Genomic DNA, 26445 nt, shown 5'->3' with positions numbered 1-26445 from the left:
AATGTCTATATCCATGCATTAACGCATTCACTTCCGTTGACAGCGATGACTGAGATTGTTTGCATTGAATTATTGTATCAAATTTCAAATTGACAGCAAAAGGAATCCATTCCATTTGGTCTGACAGGGTTTGCAGCAATTATTATTATTATTAGAAATTCTCACCTCAGACACTTTCACTGCTAGTCAGTTCAAATAAATTTGAGGTTATTGTCAGTCACATCCAAAAATAAATTACCTTTTTAAAAAAATAACATTTGGAGAAATAGATATACAGACATATACCAAGACAGTCACTCATTGATTTTCCATACCGTTTATCCACACACAGGTTGTGGGTCGTGCTCCAGTCTATTCGAGTTAACAATGGGCACCAGGCGGGGGACACCTTTAATTGGTGACCAGTCAATCACGGGGCACAAGGAGATGGACAACTATTCATGCTAACACTTAGAGCTAGGAATAATTTCGAGTGCTCCAACAGCCTAGAATGCAGGTTTTTTTTGGGATGTGGGAGGAAAGTGGTACCCAAATGCAAGCCTGGGGAGAACATGCAAACTCCACACAGGAACATCTGAACATGGGATAGAACTATGAGGCTGATGCACTAATCCCTCAGCACCGGGCTGCCAACACAAAGACATTTCATGTTATTCTTTTTATTAGCAGCTCTTGTTAAACTCCTCTCACCATAGAAACAAGAATCCATATTATAGCCTTTAAAAACAATTGTATTTTCTTCTACAATGAATTGAGATCCCACAATGTGTTTCTCCTGTCATTCAAATCTGCGACATTGTGGTGAGACTAAAGAAAAGCTATTTCTCCTTCACATTTTTTCTCTTTTTCTTTCATTCTTAAGCACAGTTGCTAAGTTACATGAATCGAGAATATGCAGAAGTTGTTTTGTTTAGCACAGAGAACCGCAACATGAAATGAATGGAGGCAACACGTGTGTGTATGCATCTATACTAGCTTACAATCAAAATGACAAATACATTGTGAGCATTAATGATTACGTAAATGTTTATTTTTCCTGCAGTGCATTCTGTAAAGAATGACGCATCATGTGACTGCTCTGTTGAAAAACTTCATTACAATACTAATGAATTATGTTTCATTGAAATTAAATAAATGCAATAAAGAAATCTGATTTTTAATATCATTTTCATTTGGATGATTCCATAAAACCACAATAAAATATTGTCTCTCTTTGTTTTATTTGTCAATTTTTTTGCGTATGCAGTGTGGCGGTTGAGTGGTTAGCACCCCCTGTGACCCTTGTGAGGCTAATATTTCTTTTTTTATTAAATGATTTATAATCTCATCTCATTTTCTGAACCAATTTATCCTCATTAGGGTTGTGGGGGGTGCTGGAGCCTATCCCAGCGAACTCCAGGCCAGAAGTGGGGACACCCTGAATTGCTTTAATTATTTGAGTATTTAATTTGATTAATTAAATTAAAATATCTCATACAAAAATTAATTAATCCTCCGTACCACTCACAAGGGTCACGAGGGGGGCTGTAGCATAGCCCAGCAAACCACAGTCAGCCGGTGGGGGAAACCCTAAATTGGTGTCCAGCCAATCACGGTGTAGAATGAAACGGAGAACCCCTCACGCTCTCACTCACCCCCGAACTGGAATCGAACCCAGACTGTGCGCATTAAGTCAAGCAGAAGAACCTCTCTCTGCACTATAATTAGTCATGAGTTTTTTTCTAAACACATTTTTCATTTATTTTTCCATTTGTTACATTTTTCTTATCTATTTATTTTTCAAAGTAGTTTTTTTTCCTCTAGGAAATATATAAAATATATTCTAAATGCAATCAAAAAGGAAAACATTCTAACAATTTCCCGTATACCGTATCATATTATACCATTCCTTCAGCCTTTATTAGAAACTTTGGGACATTTTCTTTTAGACAACTCCGAGGGCTTTACATTTTTCATACACAAGAGAGAAGAGGACAAGTATAACAGCATGCAGTTTGACATGCATTGTCCGCCTTTCAATGTGGACGTGAGTATAATGCCACTCACTCTGAATGATAGCTTTGAGAAGAAGCAATCTTCCTGAATGAAGTTTGGATGACGTTTGCCAATGGAGACAACGTTGAACGAGCCTGAAAACATTTCAGTATTGAAGTTGCACCTTTTCAATCTGTCAACTGGCTTTTTATCAACAAAGAAACATCCCTGACAGCAGCAGCATTTGAAACAATTGCTTCATTTACTTTGTGCCAACAGTATTTGTGGCTTATTCCTCAGAAATCACACTATGATTAGCTTTTAATATTGCAAGAAAAAGGAGTTTGAATCCCTGTCGCGGCGTTTGTACTGGTACTGGGTACACCATTTAATCGTCATCCATCACAGCCTTAGCAGCTAAGGCATATTTTTTTGTCATATTTGTTCTGTTGTGTGTTCAAACTGTATTTTTCCAATAATCATGTTCAAGTTTTACATATGTTATTCTAATTCTTATTTTAAAATAACACAAAAAAAGTTATGTGAACCTTCCCATTTAATCAGACTTAAAATATAACAAACATGTTTCAATTCAAAATAATAAATGTATTGCTTTTTTTTGTTTTTATTTTCAATATTTTCGCATCAGTAATGTTTTAAATTACTGTGTAGCTTCTTTTTATTCTCCAAGAATCAAATGAGAGAATATTTACCATTAAGAGACTCAAAAAATGACTATTTTCCGGTTAACAACTTCTGGAAATGATTAAAAAACTATTAACATTTTAATGGATTTTATTTGATAATCAATTAGTTCTCACTTAATTCTTGCCACCCTAGTTTCACCTCATTAGTCTTTGATATAGAAAAGCTGAGCTTTTATTGACAATGTCTAATTAAAAACTCATTATAGAGCAAATTGATGACAATAAATTACTTACTATGATCAAACTGTCAACATAAAAAAATATATTATTATTTTTGAGTGCCATTGACAAATTTAAGTGTGCAATCATGTTGCCTTTTTGCAATTTTAAGTTTATCCAGAGTAGATGTTCAATATATTTGAACCGAAAGTGTTAGCATTGTTTGAAAGAAAAGTAAATCAATGCTAACTCTCCTTGGAATGAGTTGTTGTGAATGCCAAAATGCTTTGACACAATCAATGGCACCCAATTCAATATTGGGAGCAAGTTTAATGAAATCAAATGCAGGAAAAGTACAAAACAAAGTATATTTTGATATCACTTTATTTTAAATATCACACTTACAAGCCGTAACAGAAGAAAAATCAGTCCATAAAACTGAATATACTTTCTGTGCCAACATTATGAACAACCCACAAGTATACATATCATAAGGCCTTACAGTTGCACAGTTGTCACAATAAAGCACACTTTTTACAACATTGCTTGTTTCCAGAAAAGACAAGAGTCACATAAATCTGGGCTGTGACATCAAATCAAAGCCTGAAGCAAGTTTGGCTCCAAAACAACACTGACCCATATAAATACCCATAGCGAACAATCAAGCTTGGAAACATGGCACACTTTTGGATGGAATGCTGAAATGTTGGACATAATATCACAAAGCAAAGAAATGCAATGTTTTTAGAATTTAAATCCAAAGCTGCACCGGATGTGTCAGGGGAAAAAAAACACTGATGAGCAGAAATACACATTGTTCATGCATTAAAAGCTCTTGTGTTCCCATGTATTGAAATGATCTGTGAACTTGTTTTGCTAATCCTAAACCCATCACAAAGACAGTGTGTACATTTGACACTTTTATTTCCATAACCACGTTCCATTAAAGTATTATCCGACAGCACGGAAGTGATATTCTGTAATTAAAGGCTTTGTCAATATAAATGCCAGCCTGAAATATTTACGTACAATTTGAAGTAGAAAATGCAATTGACAAATTCTTTGCTTTTACGTGGGTATAATGTCCTGTAGACCACATGTGTCAAAGTGGCGGCCCGGGGGCCAAATCTGGCCCGCTGCATCATTTTGTACGGCCTGGCGACCAGTCTAGGGTGTAGTCAGCCTTTCATTCGTTAGGCTCCAAAAAACCCTGTAACCCTTCCGAGAATGGGCGGTATAGAAGATGAATGAATATATAACCTAAATAAAATTAACAAAGTCTGAATAATGTAATTAATTGTGTTTTAACTGCATTTTAACCATGTTGGGTGATAGGGTTGAAAGTGCAATGGTGAAATTGTCGATATATGGGACCAAATCGGCCTTAGCTCTTCGCTTTTGCACTGAATTTTATTGTACTTTTGCTTTTTTGACTCTTTGTTTAAATATTGTTCATTTAATTGCTTGTAGCTATGCCATATGAACATAGTTTAATTTGTTTCCAAAAACATTGCAGGCTTTACTACCACTAAAATTAGCATTTTCTGGGAGACAACCTAATGTTGACATTTAGCATGAACATCACGCAATCTAAGATTGTAGTCCTATATTTGTCAATCCAACAGTATTGCATCTTCCAGTGGATTATGGTGGGCCGTCATTGGACTACCCCGAGGCTTTGCAAATTTCCTGGGAGAAAACCTGATGTTGACATATCACGTCAACATCACGCAATCTAAGATTTTAGATGTATGCTTTTCTTTCAATCCAATAGTATTGAATTTCCCAGTTGATCTTAAATAAGAAGTGCCTTCTAACATTTGTTTGCTTTTTTTTTGTCTTCTGCAATAATCTTGAGTTATTATAAATAATGGTCGAAAGTCTCGCAATAATGAAAAAGCTGTTTCAGGTACACAAAGTCTCTAAAAGTGCCTGAACTTTATAAAGGTAATCACAGACTAAGGCTTAGTGCCACTTTTAAATATTAAATTCTTCCGTCAACATGTTCTAAGACAAAAAAAAAACGTATTTGACATTGACAATATGATATTTTGAAGCAGTGTTTAATCATATCAGTGTTAGTTAGTAATGTAGTTCCATTGTTAAAGCTACAGTTTGGCTGTTAATCGCATTTTCTTTTAAATTTGACTTTTAAATTATTGAATGCTATTGCTAGCAAGAATTAATACTAAAAAATCAAGGTACCACTTTAAACATTCAAATGCATTTGTAATCTTAAATGACATTTTTCCTAATTATTTCTTTTTCATTTTATTACTTATTACTCTGGAGTGTTTAAATACTAAAGCATTAGCATAATGATAGGAAAGATATTCACAACTAGGCACTTTTTACACAAGGCAACACTATAGATAACAATCATATTTATAAATAGTCATCATAAAAGTCATCTTAAATGGCGGCATCTACTGGTGACACCACATATAATTATAAGTCAATTTAATTAGCTATTTTAGAATATTTCACTGTTGTTATCAATGTCATTTTCTATATTTAGAATATTTTAGTTTAAAAGGATTTGTTTGGACCTACTGCCCCTGTGATTGGCTCGTCACCAAATGGGGTGTCCACCTGACGCTCATAGTTGGCTTTGATAGGCTCCAGCACCCCCGTGACCTTTATGTGGACAATTGGTACAAAAAAACTATTGAATTGGTGAATTCCTCTAATGCTGTATGTATATTTTTCAAAAGTTACACGTTCATTAATCCAATATATACGTAATATGTCATATTTGATGCATGAATTTTCTAGCAACGTGATATTTTTCCCCGATTAAAACTGATATATTATCTTAAAATGATACAACTTATATTGGAAATTTCAAGTTTAAAGGGTTTTAATTTGTCCACTATTTAGTGGTTTGAGCTCAAAGGGGTTAAGGGCTCATTTTATCCATAATCTAAAGTTGAAAAAAATCAATATTTGCACACTAATATTTTCAGCATTCATCCTTACACTAACTGCTGTGTGTGTCGCTTTAAGATTCCTTTTGAGATTTTTTCTATATATATATATATACATATATATATATATATATATATATATATATATATATATATATATATATATATATATATATATATATATATATATATATATATATATATATATATATATATATATATATATATATATATATATATATTAAAATGGGCTTTTCTTGCAATTAGACTTTTACCTCATTGTCTGCCATTGACAGCAATCCAATCCATTTGGATATTGAGGATCATTCGATAGGTGTCATCATCTCCCAGTCCAGCTGGATTTGGGCATGTATCACCGTGAGTGTCAGACATTGAGTTAAGCTCCACATCTACTGCTACATATCGCTGACCGTTAGGCTCCATCACCTCGTTGCCCTAGCAACTCCATCAGCCTCAGCAGGTTCCCATGGTACTGACCGTTGTATAAGTGAATTTAGACATTGAAGGTCCAACGGCCGTCACGTCGTCCTCGTGGTCCCTTAAACCGCGGCGGGGACGGCAAGGAGCGGCACAGCAGGAAAAGGTGGCCAACAGGGCCTTCCGGAAACGGGTGTTCATGAAGCAGTAGATGATGGGGTTGACACAAGCCGAGGTGTAAGATAGCAAATGGATGGCAGCGATGGGTTTGCCCGTCAAGGCTTTACCGGCCGAATCCTTGTCGAAAGCCCGCCATGTGTTGACGCAGTACAGGGGCATCCAGCAAAGGAAGAAGAGGACCACAATCACCACCAACATGCGAATGACTCGCTTCTTGGCCTCAAGCTTGGCCTCCGACGTGTTGGTGCGCAGACGCTCCGACTTGGGTGTCCGCACTGAGGTGGACATGGCCGACATCTCTAAGGAGTAAGGACGCTGGACATTGACGTAGCAGCCGTCGCCGTCGTCGCTGCCACATGACACTGTTGAAGTCAAGCCGTTCTTGGTGTCTTTTGGTAAAGGGAAGAATAAGAAATGTTTATTCATTAAATGAAGCAAAATCTCTCTCTCTCTCTCTCTCTCTCTCTCTCTCTCTCTATATATATATATATATATATATATATATATATATATATATATATATATATATATATATATATATATATATATATATATATATATATATATATATATATATATATATATATATATATATATATATATATATATATATATATATATATATATATATATATATATATATATATATATATATATATATATATATATATATATATATATATATATATATATATATATATATGTGTGTGTGTGTAAAGTAACGCCTAGTTGTTTTTGCAATTAGGCCATTTGTTGAATGTTTCCTTTAAAGTCTCTGCCTACTAACAATCTAAACTCTTGGAATTATTTTGAACCTGCTTAACTTAACACTGTGGTGTGGAAGATTTTTTTTTTATTAAAGAGTTATAGTGTACGTTGTTTTTTTCGTTGGATGGAAAAAAATATATATCCCCCTGCGTAAAGATAAACACGGATGGATGTCCATTCCGCTTTCATGACTCAGCTGGTTACAGGTGGCGTCCAGGGGTGCCAACAGGGCAGAAATGACGAGACACAGGCAGAAACAATAATCAGATGATAAATAGGGATTTGAGACCAACAGGAAATGCAATTTGTGGTCAACACACCGTCGGAACTACAAGCTCACCATCCACGGACTGTTTTATTGATTTTTAGTAAGCGCCACTGAACAACAGCCAATGTTTATTAATTTATTTTGTAAACTTTAAAAATAATTGTTACAGACATCTCCTTTCTACAGGTGCCGCCTACCGTTGCCCTGGTTACCACCAAGGCTCCACAGTGCGAAAACATATGTTGGCCAGTGTATAAGACCACTAGACTAGACTAAATTGCGCACTGCCCTGTAGCATGAAGACTATTTTTATGTTCATTCTGCAGTGCTGCGTTTAATTTAAGAAGAAAATAAAGTTTGTAGGTGCCCATTCCATTCATTTGAACAGGGAGGAATTCATTAGGATAATAATTAGGAAGTAAATTAAAATTAAATTGGAATTTCAAAATGAAAATGTACAACCCATGTAAAAGTGGAAATACCAATACTGAATGTATTACATAAAGTATTATATATAAAAGTCAAAATAAATAATACATTTAAATAAGTCATCATTGAAATCAATAAATGATAGTTAAAATAAATAAACAGTGACAAATACTTCCAGTTTAGAATTGATTGGTCGTCTATTACCTTCAAACATTATTATTCACTTTTTGCCCAATCAGTTCAATTGGATTGGACATCTAATGACGTCAATAGATTCCAATGAGTTAAAGTTAGCAATCAGTGTATTAAAGTATTTTCCAGATTGTACTTTAACTCCAATTAACGTCCACCATATAGAGTTTGAGGAGGATTCCATTTGCTGCATTAGTAGCCCACGTATAATTCCTTTTATCAGATTTGTACTTAGTCCCCCAAGAATTCGTTTTTTTTCATCTTTTTCAGACAAAAAATGTGGAAGCCAGGCCGAGCAGATGGCAACATCCATGTTTGCAGCTGCCCGCCAATACCATCGTCTCGTCTAGTCAAACCCCCCTTTTAAGTACACTGACAGTTACAAGTTGTACCTTATCATTCAGAGCATACAACAGTATGCATTTGTGGCAACTAAATCATTTTGGAGATATGCCAGAATACGGTAAATAACAAGAATACACTACAAATTAGAAAAAAACAATGAGACAGGTTGTATAATAACAACAATAGTCAATAACTACATTAATAATAATAGTAAAATCTGTAGAAATTGAAAATAAATGAAACAGAATTTAAAAAGATCCTTATTACAAGGGGCAGCATTGAGATATTTATTTTTTAAATGTGTATTTATTTTTATATCGAAATAAGGGGAGAGTGTTTGTTTTGCTTTTCTGACTTTCTTATGTACTAAATGAAAATCATAAAATTTTAAAGGAATAGCAGTCCATGATTAAAGCATATTTACTGTTATTTCCTTTTTATGTGTAAATCAAAAAATGAATACATTTTTTTAAATCTAAGAAGAAATATTTGCAGTTTTTTGGTTTTCAATGAATTTAAATGAGTGAATCTATTCCGCAACAAGGTCGCTTAAGGACTAGCAAAGTGTTAATTTGATAATCAATTAGTTCTCTATTAGTGGATTAATTGTGGCTGTACTAGTTAGCCCTCCAAAGGAAACCATTAAAAAAAGAAGTGTTGAGTTTTGTAATTCGAATTTGTAGACTTGCAATGTTCTCACCTGTGGAGTTTTTTTTATGGCCGATCTCGAAACGGATTCCTCTATAAAGCTCCCTGGATATTAGTCCGTAGGCAACACTCATCACCACCCCAGGAATAGCGAATAGCACCAGTAGCAGCAGAACATACCTTCAAAAATACGATACAATTTTCACTTAAAGAGTTCACAGCACCTTCCAGGTCAGAAAACCGCCCTAAAAGTGTTAGTTGCAAGAATTCATTCTATAGTAGTGGTCACATCTTGAGAGGTGATAATTGAAATGAGTTGCATTCCAGTGAAAAGCAGTGGTGAAAGCACTTGATGAAAATCTTATGTAATGCATTTTGTAGGTTAATTTGTATGTTTGTGTTCCAGATAAATCAAGAACAAAAAAAGGAATCAGCCAATGAGGTAAATGAATGTTCAATAATAAAAAAAACAATGTCTAAATAGTATCTTTTTTATTTTATTTTGCCGCAAAACTCACCAACACTGCTCCGCCATGGCGGCAGGCCACTTCTGCCGACACATGTGGCCCGTAGTGTTGTCCATGCGCTCGAAAGAGTGCAGATTACTGACTACGGGATACGGAATCATAATGATGAGCGCCGTCATCCACGTAGCTGCGATCACCCGGTAAGCATGGGATCGGGTCTGCCACACCCTCGACTTTAGGGGGTTACAGATGGCACTGTAGCGCTCAATCGCTATGGCGACAAGGCTGAATGTCGAGATGCTGACCGATAGACCTGTGGATAGACGAAAAAACAACAAAATTGTGTGTGTCTTATCAGCACTCTTGAGTTATGCTGTGTTGTTAATAATAGCAAAACCAGGCAGGTAATATCTGTGATTCAAGTGAGGACAAAACCTGTGACGCAGTTGTGTGTTTACACAGTCACGCACAAGACGAAGAAGTAGTGATGACGATCTGTAGCAGAGGAAATCATGTTGGCCTTGACTGACTGATCTCATCTGCTTTTTTGTCCCCGGACAAGAAAAGACGGGAAATTACTCTTTACTTTTATTATTCACATGCACGAAAATGCAAACGCTAAATGTGTGTCTGAGGTGTAATGTGCTTTCACAGCCAATGCCGTCATTTACAGTGACAGACATCCAATTTGAACTAGCTGACTTCGTAGTGATGAATGAAATATTTATGGAGAAGTCCTAAATAAATAAACTAAATATATACTTACATGTCTCATTAAATGTTACTTACCACTCATCCTTGTCAGGCTAAAGCATCACTACATCCTTGCATGGCTACTTATAAACTTGTACGTTTTTCCCATATTTTATACGTTTTCTGATCATTTCAAACTTTTTGAAGAGCGATTTTTTATTTTTGTAAAAACTGATCTCGTTTTACCCATTACGCCTCTAATCCGGATCGTCTCGGTCACTGGTAGCAGACGAAAACGTCATCGTCTACTGCTAATATTGTCATGCTTTGAGCATACCATTCCACTTTCACAGGTCCGCCTTTTCACTATATAAATATAGCGAGTCAGCAAGCAATGTACCCAGACAGCTATCAGCGTCGTACAGCGAGATCTACAGATTCTTGAATTTAGTGCATACAAAAGGCGCAGAGACTGATTGGGCACTACGTCCACTTTGGGGAAAATTTTTAGACCTTTAAGTGAATACCATGTAAGTAAATATGTGCCGCGTTGCATTTGTACAGTTTATCATCACTTAACTTAATCATTAATAAGGGAAGCAATTGGACGAAGTTGACAGGTATGATCTCCAGATTTCTCTCACCCATAAGGTAGGACACTGTCTTGCACATGGTGGCGCCAAAGATGAAGTCCTTGAGGATGTTGGGGATGAGCGAGAAGGGCATGCAGAAGACAGTCATCATCAGGTCGCTGACAGCCAGCGACAGCAGAAAGGTGTTGGTGACGGTGCGCATACGCTTGTTGACGGTCAGTACCACAATGATCAGCAGGTTTCCAAATATGCTCAGGATGAATATGAGGCAGTAAAGCAGGATCAACGGCATGTGGTTGTCATCTAATTCACACAGACAAACAAGGTACAGTTATAGCTGGAAGTCGATGTACACTTTCCAAAAAGGCACACATTTTATTTTTTGTCAGCCAACCCCACCCTCCATCCTTCTGAATAGATTGAACCTTGGTTTAGGGTAAGTATTAAGGTAGGTTTAGGATTGTTTTTAGGGTTATGTTTAGGGTAAGTATTAAGGTAGGTTTAGTATTGTTTTTAGGGTTATGTTTAGGGTTATGTTTGGGGTTATCTTTAGGGTTATGTTTAGGGTTATGCTTAGGGTTATGTTGAGGGTTATGTTGAGGGTTTTGTTTAGGGTTATGTTTAGGGTTATGTTTAGGGTTATGTTTAGGGTTATGTTTAGGGTTATGTGTAGGGTTATGTGTAGGGTTATGTGTAGGGTTATGTTTAGGTTTATGTTTAGGGTTATGTTTAGGGTTATGTTTAGGGTTATGTTTAGGGTTATGTGTAGGGTTATGTGTAGGGTTATGTGTAGGGTTATGTTTAGGTTCATGTTTAGGGTTATGTTTAGGGTTATGTTTAGGGTTATGTTTAGGGTTATGTTTAGGGTTATGTTTACAGTTATGTTCAGGGTTATGAATACGGTCATTGTTTAGGGTTAGGTTTCGGGTTAGGTTAAGGGTTGGGGACAGGTTTAGGGTTAAGAAATGGATCAGCGCAGGGGTTGGCCAAGTCTGATCTTTGGGAACCCCTGTCCAGTCTGTTTTCAATATCTCCATCCTCTACTACACCTGAATCAAATGATCAATTCATCAGCAAGCTGTCCAAAAGCTTCACAATGATTCCAATTATTTCATTCAGGTATGTTGGTGGAGGGAGACATGTATTACAGACTGGATAGCGGCTCTCGAGGACCCGACTTGGCCACCCCTGATGTAGCTTTTCATCCTTCTGCTGTGATTCTCAAAGAGTTAATGAATAGTAGACATGAAATCCTTTGCAACTGGGTGGGTTGGCAGCAAATCTACCAAGGTTGATGCCAGCCCTCACAGTTGAAATGGATTTGACCACTATTACTGTGAATAGCAGCCACTTTAACCCCAGAAGCACTTTGTTTACTGTGTGTCTTGTTGTGTTAAAGAAAGTCCTGGTAAATCAATACGCTAGGAATATATTTGGTTAGTGTCTCTTCAACTGTAGCCATTATTAGGTTCAGTGGCTTATATCCGAAAAAGTCCATGCTTTCTGGGGGTATAGTTATTGTCATTGACACCCCTGCTTGCATACAACACTTATTTCTCCAGAAGGTTACCAAGCGCAGCAACATTACGGGACATAGAGACACCCGAGTGCACCCGTCCAAAGTGAATATCTTGAAGCCAACATCTGCTACAAAATTGATAGCCGTTTGTGCAAAAGTACTTCAGGAAGTACCCGCAGGATGTTGTGTTCATCGAGGTAATTTAACTCCCATTGATTTATTCTACAAAACTTATTTCTCTCTAATCTCATCTACTTTTCGGAACTGTTTTATCATCATTAGGGTCGCAGGGGGTGCTGTAGCCTATCCCAGCTGTCTCTGAGCCAGAGGTAGGGGACACCCGGTGGCCTGCCGATTCTAGGGCCAAAACTGATTTGTCATCTCAAATATTGTTCTTACAACATACACACAGGAATAATGGCTGCACTGTCAATGTGTCTTATGAAATGCAAATCGTATGAGAAATGCACAGATGGCACTAGTTTGCTTATGAGAAAGCAATCCAGGCCAAACTGCGAGAACACCTCAGTAGGACTCACTCACTACTAAGCTGTTTTAATACCGTATTTTTAAGACTATAAATCGCTACTCCTTAAACAATATAGCAGCTTCTAGTTTGTTTTTTTACGGGCTAACTAGAATCATGCAACCTTGTGGTTTTTCTGTCTTTTTAGCGTCATGCGCTGATACTTTAGCTGCATTTACAGCCTTACAAGCCTTACAAATCTGTTCTATTAGTCAAAAAGATTCTGTGGGAATACATTCAAGATAAATTTGCCGAACAAGCAAGTGACAGCAATGTAGGAAATGAACAAACTCATTCCAAGCCTCTCCAAGAGTTTAAAATTGTTTAGTTGTGATAAAGGATACATTTCTGTAAAACTCTATTATACTAAAACATGGGCACCTGTAATTCATAGGCAGGATGAGTTTATCTATTATTTTATTTTTTATTTTTTTTTAAGATAGTTCTCTGTCAAGAGTTTAAAAAAAACATTTTTTTAATTTATAAAGGAAACCTTTCTGTAAAGCTCTTTTATATTAAAACATGGGCACCTGCAATTTATGGGCAGTAGTGGTTTATCTATTTATTTATTTTTTAAGGTACTTATTTACACTTTATCATGCACAGCTTTATGATCGATCCATTTTTTTTCTCGACAACACTCCCTTCCAAACTACTCTTCCACATGGACACATTGATCTATTTCTCAGGCTTCTGTTGTGAGTGAACTGAAGCACTGGGAAGTATGTTTTGCGATGTAGAAAAATGCTATGTAAAAATATGCTGGCAAATGATTGGACCGAAAAAATTATTTCGTCCTAGGTTGTCGCTCATCCACAAAATATTCTGGCCGGGCTTTTGCCTAATGGATGTCAATTAGCTTCCCTGTGTGCTTCCTAGATGTTGATAACTATGGCTGCACATTTCCATTTCTTGTTTTTTCCAAACAAACAAGTGGTTTGGTTGAGGTATTCAGCAACAGTGTTATTTCCAAGTACCATGGTGCCTCTACTTATAAAACTAATTAATTCTAGAAGTGGTTTCGTAAATTGAATTTTTCATAAGTAGAGTCCCATTTTACAGGAACCTACATTCTGTAATCTTTTCTGAGATAGCCAAAGGAAAGGCAGCGCCATCAAGCCAATTTCAAAATAAAATAAAGGAATTTACATTTAAAGTGTAATTACATATTGGGGGATGTTTGAATTTTTTAGATTTTTGAATTATTTAACATATCCAGAGACAATTATTCCCTTTGCAGCATATCGTAACATGAATATTTTGTATGTAGGAACATTTATAAGTAGATAAATCAATGTAGAATGTGTTTAGTAATTTTATTCATGTAGGCATATTTTGTCTTGGCGTGGTATTGGACCATCTTCCTAAAGGGTCAGTCTTGGTTTTATTTCAGTCTTAGTTCAGGAAAAAATCTAGAAGGTATTTGATTGGTCTCGGTCTCAGATCCCAAAAGACTCAGTTTTGGTCTCAGCTTTAGTCTCAATTCCCAAAAGGCATATTTACTTTTGCAAACACATGTGAAGTAGTGTGACTGCATGTGACATCAAAGATGCGCTCTAACACTTTAGGTTTCATATTTTTTTGTCCAATATAACAGTTACACAACAAATAGGAATTAACAAAAAATATGATTTGGGCATCATGCCCTGCTGTATGGTTCAAGACAAACTTTGAAAGTGTTTATAGGCTTGAACTAAATTCCAAAAGACTCTGTCTTGGGGTCTGACTTGTTTAGACATTGGTTCTATACCCAATTACGAAAAGTCTCAGACTTGGTCTTGGTTGAGGAAAACTTTTGAAGGTCTTAGTCCCAAATCAGAAAATGAATGAGTTAACATGTAGCTATTTGGTCCTGGTTTCTTTACTTTATTTTCATTATTTCATTTTCTGAAACATGTATCCTCACAAGGGTCACAAAAGGTCCTGGAGGCTATCCCATGTAACTTCGAGCACGAAGTGGGGGGATACCCTGAATTGGTGGCAAAGGAATCGCAAGGCATGAGGAGATATACGCTCATATTCATACCTAGGGGCCATTTAGAGTGACGGGCTAACTTGATTTTTGGATGTAAACACATTCAAGTAGATCTATATATTACCAATCCATGATAAATCACCAGGGAAAGCTTTTCATTAGCGCCGCACTTAACTGGTCTCTCAATTCATTGTCCGTCTATGAATATTTAATATTTAATCAGCTTTTCTCATTCAGAAAATCTGACATTTTATGCACTATGAATTACTTCTCCTACCGCCTGTCTAATACACAACCGGCGTGCCATGTTCTATTTCAGTTGGTTCTCGAGTCGGCATGTCTATCAGGAAAAAAATTCGCCCTTGTCCCTGTAAGGCAGCGTTGGTAAATGTCAGCGCAAGTGTCTTATCTGTTGCCGTAAATGTCACATCAGTGTTGGTAAGCTCAACTGCAATTCACAAGAGTTAATGAAGGACAGACTGTTCCAACAATGGAACTTCTTGAAAAGAATACTACATATCCGCTTATGAATAATAATGAAGAGATTTATTTACTGTAATATAATGTTCAGACTGCCTGTGTAGTCTGTTGTGTGGCAGGATAATATGCTAATAACTCATTGGCTACCATTGATGGGCAATTCATTTTGACTTCAAATTGTATTGGACATTTAGTGCCGTCAATGGTAGTAAAACACATTAACTCATTACCAGCCATTCTGTTTCAAATGCATTTAATATATATTTAGTAAGAGATGGTTTTACTTTGCACTTCAAGGTTAAAGAGAATCAGTTCTATGATATAATTGATATAATTGACTTGTTGCAGGTGAGAAAGATTTGATGATTTGAACTACTTGTACCACAGTGGGAAAATGTTTGTAATCATTCTTAAAAGAAATGATATCTTTTATAATGAGGACTGAGTAAATCAATTACAGAATTGATTGACGATAGTTTAATAAACGATTAATTGTAGAAAAAAATGTTCCAAATCCCCTAAAGAGTATTATTTTTTTATTATACAGTGGTTACTGCACTAGGAAAATAAAGTGATCATTTTTCGAGTCGAAAAAGACACAAAACAAGCAAGAAATATGTATTTTTTTTGGTCTTGAGTATTATTTTTTTATTATACAGTGGTTACTGCACTAGGAAAATAAAGTGATCATTTTTTGAGTCTAAACAGACATAAAACAAGCACGAAATAGGTTATTATTTTTGGTCTTTTGTCATATTCCACCTTAAAGTATTTTTTTTATATTATATAGTGGTTACTGCAGTAGGAAACTAAAGTGATCATTTTTCAAGTTTAAAAAGACATAAAAACAAGCACAAAAGCAGTATTTTTTGGGTCTTTTGTCTTATTTTACCTTAAAGTATTATTTTTTTCTTATATAGTGGTTACTGCAATAGGAAACTAAAGTGATAATTTTTCAATTTTAAAAAGACATAAAAACAAGCACAAAAGCAGTTTTTTTTGTTCTTTTGTCTTATTCTACCCTAAAGTATTATTATATAGTGGTTACTGCAGTAGGAGCTTAAAGTGATCATTTTTCAAGTCTAAAAAGACATAAAACAAGCACAAAATTGGTAATTTTTCCTGGTCTTTTGTCTTATTCCACCTTAAAGCCCCAAAACAAACATCTTTCTTATTTCTTCAATACCCGAGTAGATTCAGGGTCACTTTTTTCCCGGTAATATTGCAGTATATTATATCTGAAAGCAAATTTTGCTCCCTCCCACCCCTCTAAAGACCCTAGTAATGCCCTCCTGTTGATGCATGATGAATTGCAATCATCCCTCATGCTGTGGAGCTCATCAACATTTTCATTGACTTGCTCGCTACAGACCTTCTCAATTCTCTGCCCTCAACAAGTAGCGATCCCAACAACTTCACGGCTGCTGGAGGGTGAAATGATTCTCATTGTACCATTATAAAACACCTGCACTCCTTTTTCCTTTATAATAGGTTGACCCTCAGCAAGCTAAATATAGCACCAAAATAATACAAAGGGCTCTCAATATGACAAAGTTCAATTCTTGGTGAAAAAAAAATAGAAAGAAACAAATCAATTCAGGCGTATGAAGTGATTTGCTTGCCGCACGGCTTGCAATTTTGACAGGTTTGCAGATAAATGCACATGTGTCAGAATGATCACCCAGCCAGCAAGTCGCTTCACTAAAGCTCTATAAAAGCAAGCCATTTTGATAGCAGACAAAGAAAAAAGGGGAAGAGCCTTCATTTTAGGGGTGAGTGAGTGTCAGTGCACTGATGCAGACAGCAGCTGGCTTTGGGCTGATATTTCTCTTTTGCAGGAATGGACAATATACACGACTTAACCTCTTATATGGCAAACCGATGGTGCAGTGGTGGTTCTTTTGCCTGACTTTGGTGCAGGCAGCGTGAGTTGATTCCCAGTTGGTGGCAGTGCAATTGTGCGCGCGAATGGTTGACTCCCTTTCTCTCTATATGTGCCCCACAATTGACTGGTAACCAGTTCAGGGTTAGTCCGCCAAGGCTCCAGCACCCCTAAACTCAGAGAAGAGTAAGCCGTGTTTAAAATGAACACAGTAATATTAGTTTTTTGATTTATTACTATTTATTAAATTCCTTCATTAGAAACATTATGGCATAGAAATATGAGCATTTACAGCCACTATTCACAGTTGAACTTAATTGGGCATCGGTTGTTAATGATGAGATAAATAATAATGATTATAAAAGATAATAATTAAAAGCAATTATCATTTTAAAAAATGGGAATGTTATTGTAGAAATTTCCAGGGTGTATTTCTCATGGTATCCATTTTAATTGCATTGCGCTTGTTTTAATTAACATATTATTTAAACTTTAATTCAGGACACCTAATGATGCAGTGCTTCTTCCATCTGACTTCAGTGGAGGCAATCTGGGTTCAATTGTCACTCGATGAAGTTGTGATTGTGTGCATGAGTGCTTGTCCATTTAATTGTGCCCTTTTCTCCCGTGGTTGGTTGGGGTAGGCTTCAGCATCCCCCACGTTGCTTGTGTGGTGTGAAAGAGGAATCAATATTATGATTTACTTGTAATATCAATATAAATATATACACATACAGTGTGGACTCACCTAGGATCGAAAACTCAACCCCACAACTGCGACCACCGGACCAACCATACACTATATATATACGGGTGTATATATATAAAAACAAGAAAAATAGTGTCCCATGTCGCTTGAGTATTTGAAGTATGTCGAAGTTGGAATGTTTCCTCCGCTTAAAATACGGTGAGGCGTCAGCCTCAGAGTGGGGGACCTGGGTTCAATTCCAGGTCACTCCACTTGTTTGAGTTTGCATGTTTTCTTTGTGCCTGCGTGGGTTTTCTCCAGGTACTCCAGTTTCATCCCACATTCCAAAGACATGCGGCGTAGGCTGATTGGACACTTTAAATTGCCCTTAGGTATGACTGTGAGCGTGATTGGTTGTTTGTCTCCTTGTACTCTGCGATTGGCTGGCCACCAATTCAGGGTGTTCCCCGCCTCAGACCCGAAGTCAGCTGGGATAAGCTCCAGCAACCCCCCCTCTCTCGTGACCCTAGTTCAGAAAATGAGATGAGAAAATCTAATAGTAGATTGCTACATATGGTCTCCTTCCATTTCTCGTAGCACTTTGACTGACGAGTGGCCCCCCCAGTATGCATTCTGCCTTTTGTCTTGTCAAAAGAGACATTCGAGCAACTGGTGGGGTGGGTTTGAAAATGGCTCCAGTGCTGGTTAGAAAATGTCTCGTCTTTGTCGACACTCCAAATGAAGGTGCACACTTCATCAGCCAAACAATTAAAGAAAGGTTGCCTCAAGAAGAGGATAAAAATAGCAGGATTTGCTTGATGAAGTGCGAGAGGAACAGATGAGACTCCATTTTGTCCATTATGTCTTCTACCAGATACATAATTGTTCTACTATGTGAAACAAGGTATTTAATTTGAGCAACGAATAGTCTGAAAACACATTGGTTAGTATGGACAGCAAAAAGTTATCCAATCCATTTGAACTGAGAAGCCTGGCGGTAAATGACTGTGCCACTGAATTGAGTTCGCATGTTCTGCCCATGGCTTTATGGGTTTTTTCTAGGTACTTTGGCTCCTGCCACCTTCCAAAAACATGCATTATGCTAATTAAACACTCTAAATTGCCCATGGGTACAGGTATAAGCGTAAAAAGCCGTGTGTATTTTTGCACCCTGCAATTGGCTTGCAACCTGTTGCGGGTTTAATCTAAACGTTAGCATTGATCGGCTCCAGCACCCCCCGATCCTCACTGGGATAACCAGTTCACAGGATGAAATAATGTATGTATTTGTTTTTATCTATTTCTTTCTTCAACAAGCTGAACTACTTTATCCTCATTATGGTCCCGGGGGTGCTGGAGCCTATCCCAGCTGACTCCGGGCTAGAGGCGGGGGCTGAATTGGTGGCCAGCCAATCGCAGGGCACAAGGAGACAAACAACTATTCACGCTCACACTCATACCAAGGGACACTTTAGTGTCCAATCTGCCTACCATGCATGTCTTTGGAATGTGGGAGGAAGCCGGAGTACCCAGGAAAAACCTACGCAGGCCCGGGGAGAACACACAAACTCTACACATGTGGACTGACCTGGATTTGCACCCAGCACCTCAGAACTATGAGGCCAATGCGCTAACCCAGGGATGGGCAAACGGGTCCTCCAGGGACGTGGTGGGTTCAGGTTTTTGTTCCAACCAATATCGCACAGACAGTTTAACCAATGATATTTCTGCAGAAAACAAGAAGCACCTGACTGAAAATCCACTGATTGCAATTGTAAAACAGCAGATTGGTGAAAAGGTGCCCTTCTCAATGGGTTGGAAATAAAACCCGCACCCACTGTAGACCTTTGTGGAATAGTTTGCCCACCCCTGCGCTAACCACTAAACCACCAGTTCTCCCCTGAATTATAATCTATATTCAAAAATATATCATTCTTTCCCACGACCCTAAAAGCATAAAGCAGTTCAGAATGACTGAATATAATTCTTTTTTTAACATTAAATGTAAGATTTTTCCAATTAATTTGCGTGTTCTATTAATGCATATTATTGGGATCATATACCTATGGATTACCTGCATGTTTTTTTATGTATACTTAAATGTATGTAAATCCATGCATCAATGGGTTATTCATGTTTTGAACAGTTAGAAGTCAAGTTTGCACATTAACAAGTGTTTTTATTTTATATTTTTGTCTTTTTTTTTGTCATTTTTCTGGCTTATGTATTCAAAATATAAATACGATTCCTTACCTTTTGGCCGCACGCCGCGGGGTGCAAACGCCATGGAGATGTTGTTGCTGCAACTCCGGTTTGACGCGTCCGTTCGGGTCCCTGCACACTCGACGGATGTGTCATTTTGCCCCAAAGAATCCATAATTCTAAAAAATCAAACTCGCACCTGTGAGTCAAAAGTTAAAGCCCCCCAAATCCCATTCGCTGGGTCCTTCGTCCCAAGTTTGCACGTGGGAGGAAAGCAGATTTTTGTGCAGAAAAGGTACGTCAGAGCATTGCAAATTGCTAGGCTGTCAAGAGCGAAGAGTGAATCTGACGGCGAGTAAGACACGTCGGATACTTAAAGACTGGGGAGAGAGAGAGAGAAAGAGGGAGAGTGAGGGAGTGCGAATTCCCTCGTGGAATCCCTTGTGAAAAGTTGACGCAATCGTGTAGTTTAAACTTTTTCCCAAAGCTTTAGTTATCCATAAAAGGAATAGCATGGCAATTATTTATGATCCTATATTTTTTGTGCGTTAATTCTGTCCAGATGTGTTGGCTTGGGCCAAAAGTCAACTAGGAGTGTATCATCTGCGTTTTGTCGCCTCCCCGTGGCGAAGGTAAGTCAGCACTTGTCTTTTCACATGCAGTTTATTTTTAGTTTAGACCAGTCAGTGTTTCACAACTTTTTTTTTAGCTAATTGCATTGAAAAAAATCTCAAGACACACCGACAGCTGAAAATCTTCTAGTTTAAAACTATATCGGCCATATTAACAATATAAAGTCCTTGTTATCAAAGTTTTATCAACCGAAAGCATGTAAATTATTCCAATATCTCATTTAAAACCAACTTAATGTGAGTAAAAGTTGATGTCTGTGTCCACTAAACAACTTCTGGACCACGCAATGTAAAAATAAGTAATGTATTGTTTTAAATCATATAATTCAATGACTTTAGAGCAGTGTTTCCTAGCTGTTTTTGATTTGCAACATACTTTTTGCGTTGCAAAAATCTTAAGGCATAACACCAGCTATTTTTTTATTTAAAACTGTCACCTATATTTTCAAATATATAAATAAAAACTGAAATAAATAAAAATGCATGTACGTACACACATATATAGGACAGTCCAGGGGTCAATTGCGGTCTGCCAACAATATTTTGCGGCCCCCTATTTGAGATCTGGTGCTGTCCCTACCTATTTTGCGATGGGAAATTTAAAAAAAACATATATGAATGATTTTAAAACAATTAAATTATCTAACTGAAGGATCTCTTTTTAAAAAATAAATGTTAAATAATAGTGGAAAAAAATACTTTTAAAAAGAAATTAAATGATGACCATTTTTTCCATTCTTTATTAAAATGACATAAAAAAATATATTGAATAGGGATTATTGTATTTTTTTACACCAGCCAGTGATTTGAAAACTAAAATGGAGACCTCTAATTGAAAGAACCATCTTAGATGATTAATCAGTGATTGGTATAGGAAGAAATTATATACTAAAAGTAGTGAAATGTATTGAGATGTATTTGATTACAGATTGACTGTCTCCCTTTAGTATGGACAAATGCACATCCTGGTCCTGACCTCACCGAGGTTGTGTACTGTTGTGGGATAACAGCATCAATGTCACTGAGCTTCCTGCTTTGGAGATCCATGCTCATGTAATTTTATTGACTGGACAAAAACATAATCTCTTTTACATCTTATTTATTGGCATGTCCATCTACTCCATTTAAATAACCTCAATATGAATCATTTCATTTTGTTCTTTGCTTGAGGGGAGTGTTTCAAGTATTTATATTTATCTAATTGCTTGTTGACCGGATAAAAAAGATCCCATGTGGGTTTTTCTTTTTTTTTTTTTTTTAATCCAAGTTAATGGACTGTCTCCTGTGCCAACTCATTTGGGAGGTCAATGTGTTGTGCTATTATATCATAGCAGGGAACCATCTGCTTGGATTGGAAACACATTGGGGTGAAATGACATGAAAGATAATGGGGTCCATTATGTCTCACCTCTACTCTTTTTTTTCTCCAGTGCCTAATTGGCTGTCTCGGCTAGGTCATGTGTCGTGCCACTTAACCCAGATAAACAAGGCTTGAGAGAATGCCAATCTAGATGAAGAGCTAGACTAGTGCCTCCCTGTCGTGGAAACATGTTGATTACTACTGATGAAGACAGTTTGGAGATAAATTAACTCTCGTGGACTCATTTGTTGGCATAGTAAAAGGAGTAAAAAAGAAAGACGATAACAATAACTTTTGTTTGGAGCAACACATTGAAAGCCGACGTCATGGAAAGCCATCCAGCATTTGCCCGATAAATCTTAAGGGAAGACAAATGGAGGAAGCAAAGATCTGTGCTAAGCAAAGTTCAAGTGGATTTTGTGTTGAGATTTTGGGAAGTACTAATAGGTGAACTCCAATGTTGTTTACTTAGTCAATAGGCCATTCTTTGTTATGCGACAGAGTGAGCGTGAAAATGGCATGATACCGCAGGGAAAAGGTGTTAAGTTTCCCCATTAACAGCCTTCCAGATCTGTCAAATGTAAAATTAACACACTTCCCTAAAAGTGAGAAATGCAAAAATTGTATTGCTTTAGAATATACAGTTATGGATATTTACTTTATATGAGCATGTAAAATATCTTTGCACTCATTCTAGTTTCGTTTTCTTTTCTATTTCTTTTATTTTTAATCCACGATTAACTCATTGGCTGCCACTGGCGGTCATAGACGTCGAAGAGAGGAATTGTGAAGCTTGGGAGTGAGGTTGCCATAGTAACGAAAAACTCAAATTTTACTATTCCCACATCGCGAAATAAAACAGTTTACAATTTTTTTTAGTAGATAAAACTACTATCATATAGTATCGCTAAATCGTAAATAGTATATATATATATATATATATATATTTTTTTTTTTAATCTGGAATATGTACTTGTCGCAGTGTTAACTTCCGGGTTTTAAACTGCCACGCGTTCATGCGCTTCGGCGCTTCTACTCTTTCTATCTTGAATAAAATTATAGTATTTTCAATTTTAAAAGAACTTAACAATGTCCGATATAGACTCGGATGAGTTTGATGAGGAACGCAATAAACTCGGGGTGAGAAACATATAAATTGAATGTTTAGTTGATGTCTGGTAACCTAGGTGACGCTGTCATGCCGGCTCTGTTTATTTTCAAGTTATGTCCACATTTTTTAATTATTACAGGAATATGAAGGGGATAGAAATGAAGCTGGAGAAAGACATGGAATGGGGAAAGCAGTTCTGCCCAAAGGAGACGTTTATCAAGGACGATATGAACGAGGAAAAAGACATGGCAAGGTAGAGTTAGAAATTCATGTTATTGTGTGTCGAATAATATCATGTTCATCATTGCAAAGTTATTGTTTTTTTTTTTCTTTTATGTCAATTAACCAGAATAGTCAAGTGCTGAATCGGGGTTTTGACTTTAACCCATCTATAACATGTCTAACAAAAAACAAAAACAAAACAAAAAGTATATAAATGCTCAAATTCTCCTTTCTTGAAGGATACTCATACTCCTTCAAATGATAATACCTTGTAAGAAAAATGACTTACTGTATTTGCTCACATATTAGCCACCTCTAGGTATAAATTATACCCTTAAAATTGCCTTAAATCATTTAATGTCACCATTTCTAACTTATCAGACGACCCCTGATTCACAATTTTCACCTCTATATTCGTGGTTTTAATAAGGATTACAAATGTGTTACTTTGAAGGGAAAATCTTAAGAGAAATCATTGCACATGGAGATACTGTATGAATTAAGGATTGTCTGCTGGATTGAAAAGGAATTCACTTGAGCAGTACAACCATCAAGTGTGTCTGTGGAGATCTAGTTTGTCAGTCCTAAATAAGAACAAATATACAGCAAATGTCACCCCAATGAATACATTGTATTTTCAGGGCACATACCGATTTGTGAATGGGGCAAGATATGTGGGAGATTACCACCAAAACATGAAACATGGACAAGGCATCTTCTATTACCCGGATGGATCTAAATATGAAGGTGAGTATTTTTGTATTTTAACTATTTCAGTACAATTGACAGATCATTGCTAGCCATCCAAGTCCAAATGGATTGGACGTCTTATCTCTGTCAATGGCAGTCAGTAAGTACTAAACTAACAAAGAATAATGATTTCTCTTTTCTACAAGGTTCTTGGGCTGAAGACTTGAGGCAAGGTCATGGTGTTTACACATACTCCAATGGAGATACGTATGTTGGAGACTGGCTCAATCACATGAGGTACTGTATTGTTTTTGGTGTAGCTTTGAGTTGTTTTTCTACTTTTATAAAAAGCCGCAAACATGTTTTATACGCAGGCATGGCGAGGGCACCTATCGTTACCATGACACCGGCTCGGTTTATACTGGGACATGGGAGAATGGCAAGATTGAGTCTGTTGGAGAATTCATCCATGCTAACCATAGATATAGCAGTAACTTTGTGAACAACAATGTAAGTTTAAAAAAGTTGTATAACTGAAAAACTGTGAAATACAAATCTTTTTTTAATTTAACATTTAAAAAAATATCATTACTAAAAATACAAAAAAACTAAAAAATACTTTGTAAGCAATGTAAGAAGAAAATAAAAATCAAATATTTTAGTTGAAATATATACATAAAAAGAAAAGCTTGAAAAATATTAAATAAATGAGATATTATTAAATTAATATAATGTCTCTTATGTCATGATTTTCAAAACACATTTGAAAGGTTGAAAATAATTTGAATTAAAACATTAAAATGAAAAATATTCAATAAAACTGTGAGTATATAAAATATTCTCTAATTTAGAAAAAAAGTAATGTTTCAAATATAAATACAAATGTTTTAAAACAATCATGCATAAAAAGTTAAAAGCAAACACAAAAGTTCAAAATATGGACATAACATTGTGAGCTTGATTTCATATAAGTAACAAAATTCACTCATCAAACATTATTGTCACCATAAAAATCTGATTGTTAGTCATTTATAAACTTGTGAAAATATTTTTTTGAACAACCCTGTTTTCTATTTGCAGCCATCTGGTCCAGGAAAATACATATTTGACATTGGTTGCGAACAGCATGGTGAATACCACCAAATAGAGCAGGTAAAGGCATCCCTTTTATTACATATGGACTCTATAAGAACATTAGAAATAACATTCTCTTCACACATGTTAAGTAGAAGTGTATAAATCTGCACCATGGCACATTTCCAAGAATTGTGGAATGATAATTTGATAAGTCTGTGTGCACTGTGGCAACTACTAATTTGTTTTTTTTAAATTAAAATGAAATTGGCTAACTACACAAATGACAACGAGACTAGTCTCCCAAAGTTCAACTTCTGCTGATGTATGACACTTTGTCGGTAGGACCGTGCCGAAGGCGAGTGGGGCGAACCGGGCTCCACTACGCTTCTCAAGTGGTTTCCAAAATGCATCACTGGCCTAACGTCGCATGAGCCCGAGGGGGAGGCCCAAACTGAGGCAACGGGCCAGGTTGCGGGCCAGCCTGCAGACCCGGCTGCGGGCCAGGCTGCGGGCCAGGCTGCGGGCCAGGCTGAGGTTCAGCCCGAGGTTCAGGTCGACGCCCAGGCCAAGCCTCCGGTTGAGGTTCCTCCCGAAGTTCCCCCCGAGGTTCCCCCCGATACTCCGAGTGAAGCGGTACCTGAGGATGCAAATGGATGAAAATACAATATCAAATCTTTCCAAGTTTTTGGAAGGTAAAACTGTTAGCTTTGGATCAAATCATTGTACTTATTTTCAGTTTACACCCTAGTTTCAAAATGGTGTCATGTCATCATACAACATTTTTTCTTTTACACGCCTTAGCTGAGTTTTTTTTTCACCTTTGTCCCATCTCATTATGCTGAGGTATGTCATAATTGGGCATTTAAAGTTATAGAACTAAGGACTATAAACATACACACTCTCCCATGAACTTTTTTAGTGCCATTGATAACCTCAGATGTTCAATCACATGGCTCTTTTCAGAAAATCGGTAGAAATTTAATTACATTTTAATTTATGTGTAACCATTAGTAATAATTTGCGATGTGAAAAGCTCTTATTGAAGATCATAGACAGACTGTGGTTGCATTTTTTTTGTTAAATTTTGCATTCAAGCTGCTAGATTGAAGTATTTTTAATTTTACACCACTGCTTTTAATGTACAATCAGATGTAAATTAATGACTGACAATTTGGATTTGTTGATCAACATGCATTTTTGTAGTTCTGTGGATTAATCTTGTAAGGAGTGCAGTGATGTAGCCAACCTTATTAAAGGGTTTCGTAACCTGAAATGTTTGTACCCATATGCATT

The 26445-nt window shown here is 36.6% G+C and overlaps 2 protein-coding genes across 2 annotated transcripts; one reads left to right on the top strand and one right to left on the bottom strand.

Annotated features, from left to right (window-relative positions):
* Positions 1-6012: 6012 nt before the first annotated feature.
* On the bottom strand, positions 6013-20392 carry cckbrb (cholecystokinin B receptor b). The gene is made up of 5 exons (XM_077728792.1): positions 20112-20392; positions 10840-11091; positions 9554-9815; positions 9088-9215; positions 6013-6774 (listed from the first exon to the last, which is right to left on the bottom strand). The coding sequence occupies exons 1-5, from the start codon at positions 20233-20235 to the stop codon at positions 6242-6244; spliced, it is 1299 nt and encodes a 432-aa protein (XP_077584918.1). The 5' UTR covers positions 20236-20392; the 3' UTR covers positions 6013-6241.
* A 2656-nt stretch (positions 20393-23048) lies between these two features.
* rsph1 (radial spoke head component 1) lies at positions 23049-26425 on the top strand. The gene is made up of 7 exons (XM_077728169.1): positions 23049-23192; positions 23303-23416; positions 24027-24132; positions 24282-24372; positions 24450-24585; positions 25156-25227; positions 25495-26425. Exons 1-7 carry the CDS (start codon positions 23142-23144, stop codon positions 25807-25809), a joined length of 885 nt encoding a protein of 294 aa, XP_077584295.1. The 5' UTR covers positions 23049-23141; the 3' UTR covers positions 25810-26425.
* The last annotated feature ends 20 nt before the right edge of the window (positions 26426-26445 follow it).

The sequence above is a fragment of the Stigmatopora nigra genome, chromosome 11 (genome assembly GCF_051989575.1).
Source record: "Stigmatopora nigra isolate UIUO_SnigA chromosome 11, RoL_Snig_1.1, whole genome shotgun sequence".
Lineage (NCBI taxonomy): Eukaryota > Metazoa > Chordata > Actinopteri > Syngnathiformes > Syngnathidae > Stigmatopora > Stigmatopora nigra.
Note: the sequence above shows the minus strand (reverse complement) of the source record. Positions and strands in the feature narration are given on the sequence as shown.